This window comes from Trachymyrmex cornetzi, unplaced genomic scaffold (genome assembly GCF_001594075.2).
Source record: "Trachymyrmex cornetzi isolate Tcor2-1 unplaced genomic scaffold, Tcor1.1 scaffold1399, whole genome shotgun sequence".
Classification (NCBI taxonomy): Eukaryota; Metazoa; Arthropoda; class Insecta; order Hymenoptera; family Formicidae; genus Trachymyrmex; species Trachymyrmex cornetzi.
In genome coordinates, this window is record NW_017295981.1 from 1 (window position 1) to 12,134 (window position 12,134).

General features: G+C 32.2%; 1 protein-coding gene across 1 annotated transcript; it reads left to right on the forward strand.

The window, feature by feature from the left end:
* Positions 1-5,726: 5,726 nt before the first annotated feature.
* Positions 5,727-8,945, forward strand: LOC108771139 (uncharacterized). The gene is made up of 3 exons (XM_018523058.1): positions 5,727-6,043; positions 6,467-7,067; positions 7,732-8,945. The coding sequence occupies exons 1-3, from the start codon at positions 5,920-5,922 to the stop codon at positions 8,930-8,932; spliced, it is 1,926 nt and encodes a 641-aa protein (XP_018378560.1). The 5' UTR covers positions 5,727-5,919; the 3' UTR covers positions 8,933-8,945.
* The last annotated feature ends 3,189 nt before the right edge of the window (positions 8,946-12,134 follow it).

Here is a 12,134-nt window from a genome sequence, read left to right on the forward strand (position 1 = left end):
ACTTTGCTCTAGCGAATGATATAATTGTAATGAAAATTTCGCAACAAATGAAAAACTTTTGCAAAAAATTTTTTTAAATACGAAGAAACTTTTTCCCCAACTTAATATATACTATGTCAAAAAATTAAGTGTATATTCCTATAGCAAATAACCTTTTGCTCTCTATCTCAACTAATTTCTACTGACCTTTGTATTCTCTGTTCCTCCAATGGTCCAAGTTTCTCTTTTGACATTTAGAAACTTGGTAAACACTTCGTATGATACACAACTGTAGACAATAGCGACGATTACCGTGAAGAGTAGATTGATATTCGATGGTGTCGAGCGATATTGCGAGAAGTTGTAAGGAGCGAAACCGAACATTCGCATGACGTATATCATTGGCCAAATGACCTTGTAAAGAGGCGAGTTTGGATAGCGCCTCTTCTTGACTCGTTTTCTTTTCACCTTGGCGAATAGAGTTGTCACATTAAAAGGAACAGTTTGTAACTCCATGACCAAGGATGAATAAAATCGAACGTCTTTAAATTAATGAAATTTAGTAAACATGAATTCCTCGCGATCTTCACAATGAGGTGAAACCTGCACCTGTCTAGAGCATAGATAATTATCAATTACAACACAGTCATTTGCGTTTGAAAAATTTAAATACAACCGACGACAGAGATACTTTGTAAATGAATGTGTGAATGGCTTGATTATTAATCTTGCCGATCTGTTCAAATTTATTATCAATCACATAGTTTGAGTTAATGTGATTAAAAAAAAAAAAAAAATTTGACAGAAAAAAAATTCTTTTTAATAAACATTATCATATCAAAGAACTATGTTTTTAATAAAATATGATAAATTACATTTCGGGTCAAATAAATCCAAACAGACTAGCAGGATTAAATTGATAAGATAATTGTACAATCAATGAAAAAATAGTAAGTAATATATAACAAATTGCAGTAGAAAGAATAAATAAACATGTGGAACAATATTGTAAAAATGTGAATTTATATAGTACTTAATTGAAATAAAATCTTACATACTAACTGTGTTATTTTTTAAGCATGAATACATTAGAAACATAAAAGTCTAAAATATCTGTGAATTATTTAGATTGTGCTCTATTTTTCTCGCCATAAAAATTTGTCTGTAATGTTTGTCTTCGTATATACAGATTTGTCAAAGTTAATTATTTGTTAAAATCGATTAGTGTGATAAACGCGGCACGAAAGCAAAGTTTACAATCATAGGGAAGTAGATAATATAGCTTCCAATCAGGTCCATCTTCAATTTCGTGAGTAAATATTGAATCAACGAAGTCCTGAAAAGTCTGTTCGCTTTTGCCTGGTGTCCCGGAAATCACCACGTTCATCGATCAATTGCATTGTCCTAGAAAACGTAACGTCGAAGAACAACGATGGAGCTATGATAAATAAAACTATAGAAAGAAAGTAAGATGAACATACAACTGCGGAATAGATATTACAAGAAAAGAATTACAAAAGAACGGCATAAATCCTAGTGAAGGAAGAAGACAACTTTATTCTTCTCTAACTGCAGTTTCTCTTAAAACGTCACAGTCAATCGAACGCGATAAAATCAACTAGTCGTTCGAAAATTCTGAGCATCTCTCGCTTTTTATTCCGAAAGTTAAGCGAATTTTAACATGGCCCTTGGGCTATCGCAAAACTCAAACTTTTTCTGCAAATTTGACGGTAACTTTCCGTCGACATTATAAATCCCAAAAAATGTATAACTCAAGAGAGAAATATAGAGGAAGGGTGAAAATAAAAAGATTTATATATAATCTCGAAAATAGTAAATGTTCATAAATAATTCAGTCATCCGAAAATAGACGGTCGTTTCGCCGAATGTCTAATACATTTATTGAGATTTGTCCTTTAAATTGCAATCGTGTTCGTCGTAATTTATTACATCACATAAATTGTAAACTTTTTAAAACATTTCAGCCGTGTGTACTCACATTACGACAGTCCGCGTAGATTGTTCCGAACGACGTCGTGAGAACTACGAGGATTCGATGTTTCATGGCACTCTTTTCGCGCACGGTAATGCGAGATTAGAGCCATTCGCGTAAACATATCCGATAGACGGACACACAAACACATTACACGCTCGAATACTACCGTTAAATATTATTCCACGTCGGCCCCGAATGAATAATTGAAGAGCAGAGAAGAATAACAGGTGGAGACAACCGGTCGAAGCGAATATGCCCGTAGATAGATACAATCGTATTGCACGAAGAGCCAACTTGTTTGCATTCAAAGCCATGTTGCGTCGCGGTACTGATTTTATTACATGGACTGCCCATTTCTTCCCGATTCCCATGATGCTTTTGTAAAATGTAGAAAATATGAATATTTATTTTTTAAGATAAAATATGAATAAATACTTATATTTATATATCCTCAGGTACCAACAATTTATATCAATATTTATGATAAAACAATGTAAAAATAAATAAATCTCTCTAGAACAGCTACAAGCAATAATTTTTAAAAATTACATGTTTATTGTTTTAACAATAACAATAGAAATAAAATATAAAATTATAAGTAAAATTTAGACTAATAAATCAAATAAAAAAGATATTATATTTTCAATCAAAGCAGACCTTGGTAATATTCTTGATAACGTCTTTATAAATTTGCGAATATATTTTTCAATTTTATAAAATACTCACAAATTTGGTTTGTTGGACTTTAAATTTTAAATCACAAATTACATTGATCGTCAATTTAATAATAATGCTAAGGATATACAATATTATGATCCGAAAATAATTATGTAAGAAATAATTAATTATACTATAATTTACAAACGAAGAAAATATCTATTTTTAATTATATCTTTTTATATAAAATAATTTTAATGAATTATACAAACGTGTATGTTGCGTTCTGGTGAAATTATATAAACCTGTATGAGCGTTCTGATAAAATTAATAAAGTTGTAACATTGAAATAATAATCATATTATATAATGTAAACCCATTTTCAACTTGGGAAACGTGAAGAGGCGTATCAAAGGTAGGCGACCATACACGAATGAATAGCACGATATTAGAACATCTAGGATGCAGAAGAACTATATACTATTCGGACAACGCTCCCGAGAAATGTAATTTAACGCGGACGGATGGTATGCAGACGAGTTCTCGAAACAGCGAGAGGAACGAAATGTATTTTCATATATTTCCTTTGCAAAAAAGTGATGAGACCACATACAAGCTTCAAAAATACAAATGACGTAGATAAATTTTATACATAAATTGAACGCTTTTGTAGCAATTCTTTCTTTTTTATTACCACCATAAATGTTTATAAACATGATTAATGATATTAATTATGTGACTAATAGAAATATGTATTTAGATTTATTTCATTAATTATTAATGTTTGAATAGTGTGAATGATCGATTGTGATAAACTGATAATACATTTACGATAAATGCAATACAAGATTTAACAAAAAATGTTTAACTCTTAATTCCCTTTCAGAACAGAAACAAATTTCGATAGTTGTTTTTGCAAATTCTTCACTGCAAAGTAATAAACTGTGTGATGATATTCAGAGTTAATAATTAACAGGTTATTACGATTAAGTAACAAGTTTAGTTCAAGTAAGCAGTTCAAGCGTGAATGCTGAACAGCGAATGTTCCGTCGCATCGTGACGTTGCTGTTCTTGTTTCTCGTGCAATTAAATGGAAACGACGAAAAAACTTGGCGACGGAGCGACTGAATGCCAGTCAGGAATAGTCTGCATATTAAAAGAGTATATATGTCACGAGAAGGACGTGCAATAACCTTTTGTGAACCGGCGACCCCGTTTGTGGTCAGCCCTCTTTATTTTATAAATTTCTTGCTCAATTTTTATGAAACGTGGCCTATGAAGTAAATTGATCATGCTTCGAATCAGAGGTCAAAAATAAAAAAATTTTAAATAGTGGATTTAATACGGAAAGATTATTTTTCATCAGATTATTTTTAATTAGATTATTTTTTTGAAATTTGAATTTCAGATTTCTGAGATCAGAATCGAATTTAGCAATCCCGAAAACTTTTAGAAAGTTAGATCTTCCATAAGTTAGAATCTCTGATTTTATCCTCAAAGGATAAGAGTGATAAGTCGCGAATTAAAGTACTTGGTTGCCGGGGGATGATCTTGGAATAAAGCACAAGAAAAGTATTCACGTCCTTCGCGGTGTCCACGTTATAACTTCTCTTCAAATAAAATTTAATATATTTGAATGAAGAGGAAAAAAGGCTGGTGAATCGTTTCGCATTTTTATTTCGTAAAATTCATTTCGAAAATAAATCCTCAAATTAGATTTTACCTATTTAAAAATGGGAATATATACACTAAATATATAAACAGAAATTTACGCACTTTTATTATTGTTTATAGCTTAATGTTGATCTAATCAACTTTATTCTAAGTGGATAAAACAGATTAAATAAGCCTCTACCGGGGGGGGGGGGGGGACGAAGATTAAAGAAGAAAACTGTCCATATTCTACATTGTTTAAATATTTCGAGATAAATGTTTGCGTACCATCGAAGTTACCCTTCATCTCGACAGCTAATTAATTATTCCAATCGGCGCGAACGATTAAATCCGCCAAATCCAGATAATATAATAGTACGAAACTTGTTTGAAGAAACTTTTTTGGAGAATGAATGCCAGTCTCATTACTTAAAATTATTCTCTGCCTCTCTCATTTCCTGCCATCATTTGTCACTTTTATGACATTTTCAAAAGGTAATAATTACTTCAAAACATTACATTTTTGCCAAAACTTGCACTAGAACCACTTTTCATAGTGTATTCATTTGAATGTTTTCGATTAAATTTAAAAATTAACTAACTAATGTTTTTAGAGGAAATACGCGAGTAAATATCGTTTTTCCACGAAAATATTTTATTTTACTTCTACGTATTGCTATGAATTTATTTTCGTTATTTTCGATTATGTAAATAAACTATTTATTTTAAATAAATTCTGCGAATACATATATAAAATAATTCTGATTAATTTTAGAGAAACTTTTGTTTTAAAAAATGTAATAGATAATATATTTTATATATAATACTGCGAAAGATACACCATTTGAAGATACTATAATATATTTTCTAAAAATCAATGTATCATAGCTCCATGAATAAAAAAATATTACTGTACACACACACACGCACGCACGCACAATCTAACCTACATGTTATAATAATAATAAAAATAAATAATTTTGAATCATTAAAATAATTAAGATAAAAATAAAGATATATAATAACAGTGATATCTTGTAGGCTCCCCTAGTTTTGAATTTAAATTTGATATAATTTAATACGATTTATATAATTATCATTATACAAATATCATATTAAATTATATAAAATTTAAATTCAAATTATATTAATTCATATTAATTATTATTTAGGTCATATTAATTATTATTACGTAAATTATATTAAATTATGTCAAATTTAAATTTAAATCATGTCACGGAGAGCCTATGAAACATTATTTTTACATATTTAAAAATACTTTTATCTTAGGAAAATTTAAGGATTCAAAATTATTTGTCTGATGTGTATGTATACATATATGTATGCTTGTCACACACAATTTATTTCTCTAGACTAGAGAATCTCGACAAAACGAAACGAGCGCACCGGAGGCGCAATTTAGCTGTCAATGCGGTTTCCCGCGGGACAAACGCGAATCGCCAGTTACGTCTGTCCGTCAAAAATTTTTATCCTCAATAGACCCAACCTGTCCTACTCCCAACTGCAATCCACCGAAAAATTCTACAAAACGTCAAGCACACTTCAGACGGCAAAGGACCGCTCAAGTCGAAATATACTGGAAGTCATATGTCAACTGCCACACCAACGCAGTCATGAGAGTGATCCAGGACGATCTGCTGAGATGGACCTGCGAGAGACACGCTACCGGCTGTCTCCTTGACAGGCATCTCCTACGTGACAAGGCTCTCGAATTAGCCCATAAGCACGGACTGACCAGCACGTTTCCTCAGAATTCTCGCGTTACTTGAAGGGCTCGAAGCACGATCGGGGTTAATCTGACAATTCCTGCGGGCTATTCACTTCCGTATCGCGATAATCGAAGGGATAATAGCTACTCGTGTCGCGATGGCGGTATTGAACGTTCCGTTTAATTCAGAAGAACAACGTCTTTTCCCGTTAGGACATTTATTTTATTCTTTTTCTAGAAAGAATAATGTCTGTCCTGTATTTTTTTATTCTACGTGGAATTAATTTCGGTATTCGGATATTTAAGATATTCTATATGGAGCAAACAACAACATCCAAATGTCATAAAAAGTTTATATTAATAATAAAAAATACATGTGTATCGTAAATAATATTTGCAGTATATAACATTTCATCGCGTTCAAATATCTTTTCTTTTTCATTTTTGATTAGATTTTAAATGTTCTGAGAAATGGCTAACATCTTTCTTGAAGAAGTATGGTTTCTCGTTAAATACGAAGGAATCTTCTGGACCAATCTTCAGCAACTATCGTCTCTGGATCGATATGATGCGATCCATCATCACACAGTATAAGCATAAAGATCTCTTCCATGTGGATGAGTTGACGATGTATTCGGACGTTCCACCTACCAAAATATCAGCATCAAAAATACGACAGGACAAGTCCGATACGAACTTGGAGAAAACGACGATACTATTGTGCTGCAATGCCTCTGGCACCGAGAAGTTACCACTATTGATCTGCGGTTCTTATCTCGCTGTGATAATGGGCAAGGATCACATATATAGTCACAGTGAAGACGCCTCGATAAACGATAGTCTCTTCAGAGAATGGTTGATTCAATTGAACCATCTTATGTCGAACAATAATCGCAGAATTCTGCTACTTTTGCATAGAAATCGCATCGACGCTCTTCGAGATCTCGAACTGAGCAACATTAAACATGTCTTTTTTCCTGATGACTTTCCTCCAATGTTGAGGCCCCTGAAGAGAGATGTCTTCCATTTCGTCAAGATGACTTACAGAAGAAAGTACGTTCACGAAAAGGCGACTAATTGCTTTTAAAATTACATTCAAAATTAAAATATTCTGCAAAATATTATTAACTTTTAACATAATATAATTGTGTTTCTATGCTATAAATTACTTTGTGACGAATTTTATAATCTCTCGCAACATGAGTAAAATAATAGAAACAGTCGCAATTAATTTATCAGGTTACAAAGATTATACATTTATTATGTGATAAAATTCATCACAAATATTTATCATTTAGAAATTATTACAATTATTTATAAATTAGAAACAATTGTGCTAATAGCCGATGACAAAATATTTTAATTCATATTTAATTCTTCTAAATCTTTTTCATTTTTTTATTAAGATATAAACATTCAATAAACTTTAAAGCTTTAAAATTTGAAATAATAAAATAAAGATTTCCATGCGTTTCGTGCAAAAGATGCAAGAGGGCCACAAATCTGAAGCAATCTACAATAACTTTGTTTTTAAAACATGAAAGTAATAAGATGTAAAACTGTCAATGAAAATTCCATAAAATTTTCAGAATTTCTCTTATCATGTTGAAATTACTTGTGGAAAATTTAGAAATACCTCTTGTTAATAAACAGAAGCTCGCGCTTCAAAGACTTAATTATCTCGCCTACAAGGAACTGTAGGAAATATTCGTCGTAGGTATGTAGAAGGAATCAGAGAACGTAGACACCGATGGAACGTCGAGAACGTAATAAGAAGCTTGGTGGAAGCGTGGCGGCAAGTTCCGCATGATCTTATTATCGCCAGTTTTCAACGAACAAGCTTTCGAACCGACGATTGCTTACTGGAAATCCGTTGTGATGCATGGGAGGATCTGGAGACGGAGATATCTTTCAGGAACTTTGTCACATTCGACGATTATCTCATAGCCGATGCATCACAAAAACAGTGCAAATCTACCAGCAGGAATCACAACTATAATCTTAGGACTCGAATCTCTAAGGAAGCCGATAAATTCAACGATCTGTTCGATTTTGCTATCATTTCAAAGGAAAAAGACCCGATTGTTGATCATGCACTAGTGAATGAAATTTCTAAAATAACTTATGAGAAAAAAGATATTGATTGGAAGAGAACGAACCCGCTAAAGAGATCGCATGACAAGACTCAATTAAACGAAGAACTTTATGAGGAGGCTAAGCCGAGCAATGAATCAACGTCAAGGGAAAATGAAGATATCGCCGTTATTCCAACGTCAGAGAAGCCTCCGAAGGTCGTCGACATTCAGATCGAAAGTATAGCTCGAACCTCTAAATCCAGTGACATCTACTTGACAAGTGAGAACGAATCCAGGGCAAATACAGAATATGATAAAAATGAACGCGATAAAACAGTCAACAATGAGGAGAGATGTAAAAATAATCGAGTATCGAGCAACGAGCGATCAATCGAATCTCCGGAGGTTGACAACGTGAATGACAACGATATCGCGTCGCAACAAGTGTTCAACGATACATCTGCCGTTGATTCACAATCAGATACAAAGGAGCCAAATGCGAAGGTGGTTTCCTACTCCATCCTGAAAGACGAAGTTGAGGAGGCCGATCTGGACGAAAATGTCAGGAGTTCCTCACGAAAGTCATTGAAAAGACGTTCCGTCGATGAATCTCAGTATAATTCTAGCGATGAACCAGAGCGGAAAAGATTAAGATCTGATTCTGACTGGATGAAGCAGTACGAGACGACATTCGTCTTCGGTCCGTTTGACGTAGCGCGAACTGTAACTACTGTTTCTGCCGACACATTCATGATTAGTGATAGTGGTATACCACAATCGAGACCAAGGCGCTCGTGCGAAACGGAAAGGAGTATCTTCACTATAAGTCCCAGGAGAGATTAAACGTCATTTTACAGTGAGTGAATGTACTTGTAAACATGTTCTTTGCTGTAAATGTATTCTTTGGAAAAAGAAATAAGACAACAATCGTAATATTATAATTATCTTATATTGTTGCGTTGAAAAGTGATACATCTCAAAATTAGCAACTTTTCAGTAGAGCATTTTTCAAATTCTTTCTAAATTTTAGAACGTTTTAATTAAGATAATGAATATAATTTCATCTTTTCCCATATATTATACTTTTAATTATTATATAATATTCTTTTAAATTATATCACGAGTTTTCAAATCATTGTATTCTTTAAAATTTTATTTTGAATTTTTGACTATTGCAACCTTAGTATAAGATTGTGTAAATTTCGTTCCTTATTAGAATGTGATATTTTTCCATATAAGCAATGTATTGACAAATAATGTGTTTTATCACAAAAATATATTAGTTTCTTTGTAAGTCAATTTTTATATTTTCTAAATATTAATTTTTTATTTATGTCACATTTCTATCAATGCAATAAAATATTTTGAAATTTTATAATGAAGTTATAAAAAGTAATAAATGATAATTTGTTGATCAACATTTTCATTTTTCTTGTATTCTTTCTTTTTTATTTTTTTTCTGCTGCTTTGATAAAAATAAGTACAAACACTAACATAATTTTCTTAAATTTGCAGAGAAAAAAAGAGATGATGAATCTTGGAGAAATCTAAAAATCAACGGAGGATCATATGCAATCAAATATCTAATTATGTTTACAGTAAACAGGTTTAAAAAACGACAAAAATTAATGTTGCTATAAATCTTCCACATAATGTTTCTTGTCAATGAACGTACTCACAAAAAAGACCATTTAATTAATTACGATCAATAACGGACCAATTATTACTAAACGAAATAAACGCTTAAACAAAAAGAAACTCTCTACAAATTATTATTGCAGGACATAATATGCTCTATGTGTACAGAGGAAGAAAGAATTCTCTTGAGGTAAATTCATTTTCTCGTAATACGCCATTGAGTAAACAATATGAAACTTACAATTAGAATTCGAAGGTAATAGTTTTCCCAGTAATTCGCGAAATTACGTCCTCGCCCACGTGAAAAATTATATCGCCTCGGAATCAATTCAGACTTGGAGCTCTATTGTACACTTCCGCCGGTTTTCTTCGCCGGATGCAATTTCCCCGGGTCGCGTTTCCGTACGAAACAAAGTTGCGCTGTCGTCCAAAGATTCGTAACAGGCTTGGGAGGACGCGATTCCCAGACGACATTCCCAACCTTTGAATAATACGATTTGTACATCCGGCGCACATCGCTGCACGTAAGCAATGCTGAAGGATTAATGGCGTGTCGTCACAGAGGGTCGCAATAATTCACAGTCAGGAAGCAGAGAGATATTATGATTAAAGGGATGGATAGATTACTTTAGATTATAATAAAGGAAAGAAGATTTGGAATTTAAAATTATTCGATTTTGCAGATAAAAAACATTTATTTAATGCTGCAAAGAAAATATTTTATTAGATAAAAAAAGGAAACTCGGCAATATACATAGATTAAGAACACACATAATAAAGTCTTTTGTATTTTAATATGTTGGCACTTAATTTCAATTATTAATTACATTATCTGCTAAATAATTATCTGCATAATATAGTAAAAACATTCAATTATCTGTTAAGTTTTTCGGATATGATTATTTTGTTTAAAAGACTTCCCTTCGCCAAATTATCATTTTAAAAAACAAAAAAATTATATAGACGAAAGGATTAATGCGTTAATTAGAATTGATCTTTTCAACTTAGGACACGTTGTGAAGGATGTAGATCCATCACCGCCTACTTGGATTTTTTGTGTTATTGTTCAGTTCAGACTATATATGCATGTTTGTATGTATATTCATTATTCAGTACTTTGTAACGCACGTATGCTTGCATGAAGACACTTAATGTGCTTGCTTCTAACTGCAGACATCATTACACAGTATATGGGTGAGATGCAATTTATCATCGTGCAACTTAGCAACCGTCGTCGTCGTGCTCAACATAATCGATTTCCGTTGCCGTATTCATTCGAGGTTATGAGCACCGTAGATCACGAGTATTCTCAAGCTAAAGTGCACTTTGGACGATTTATAATTTGTAATAATATATTGTGACTTTGTGCTACATACAATACGTCTTAAGCAATTAAAAAATTAAAATATATATAAAATTGCAATTTTAAGGAGTCCGAAATTTTTTAATTTAAGGACTTGTAAACACAAAAATCCAGTTTCTCGAAAATCAGTAGAAATAGAAAATTAGAAACTCTGGAACATTGATGATTTTAATTAATTGACTCTATCATTTCTCACGAGTAACCGAAGAATTGGCTTCCAAAAATTGGACTTCATTGACATGCTTTGGCTTCACAACTGTTAATTAAGGAGCATTATGGTGTATTCTTACAACAAAATGAAAGGTACTAACAGAAAGTGAAATGAAGTTCTCATAACTATTGCAATAGTTTATTAAGATATAGAAAGTTAATTGAATTTATACACGACTGAGGAGAGCCAAGTAAAACTTGAAACGTTCTGTAAAAATGTCATCGTAGAAAAATAAAATATATTTTTGTTTATCGGTCATCTTAACATTGCTCGTTCAATATAATAAACCTTATATTTTAATTTAATTTGTTATTGTTTAGGAAAAGGACACAAATAAAAGTCTAAATATTAAAATTTTTTAAACAATTTCCAATTTTGTTGTTTTCTTTCTTTTTCGTACGTGCATTATACCTAAGATTATGATCTAAAAAGGAGTGGGATTCTTTAATTGTTACTATAATTAAGTTGTTAAAGAGGAAGGAATTGACAGTTAGTCTTCGAGTTTCGCTCTCGAGAGGAATTCCCGCCTTTTAACCTCTCAATGTTTTTCTTCGTAACAGAATATGGTAAATATCTAGATCAGGGGAACCCCTCCAATGACCTTGACTTTGACATATGTTGTCAAGGTCATGACCCTGAGCGACCTTCAACAAGTTTTAGTATTTAAATTTTTAAATAAAAAGTACTCAGTACATACATCTAAATTAAGAATTTTAATCAATATTTACATTATCTAGTGGATATATTGCACTCATAATATCAAAGAATTTATCAATTCGCTTTAGAGGCGCACGACTCTCACCTCCCCTCCCCCCTGCTTCAGGGGCACCCGA

Excerpts from the sequence above, each read along its gene's own strand:
- LOC108771139 (XM_018523058.1), top strand. The coding sequence starts at position 5,920 with ATGAGAGTGATCCAGGACGATCTGCTGAGATGGACCTGCGAGAGACAC. Across the intron at positions 6,044-6,466 it reads CCATAAGCACGGACTGACCA|ATTTTAAATGTTCTGAGAAA; the intron begins GCACGTTTCCTC and ends ATTTTTGATTAG. Across the intron at positions 7,068-7,731 it reads AAGATGACTTACAGAAGAAA|GTATGTAGAAGGAATCAGAG; the intron begins GTACGTTCACGA and ends TATTCGTCGTAG.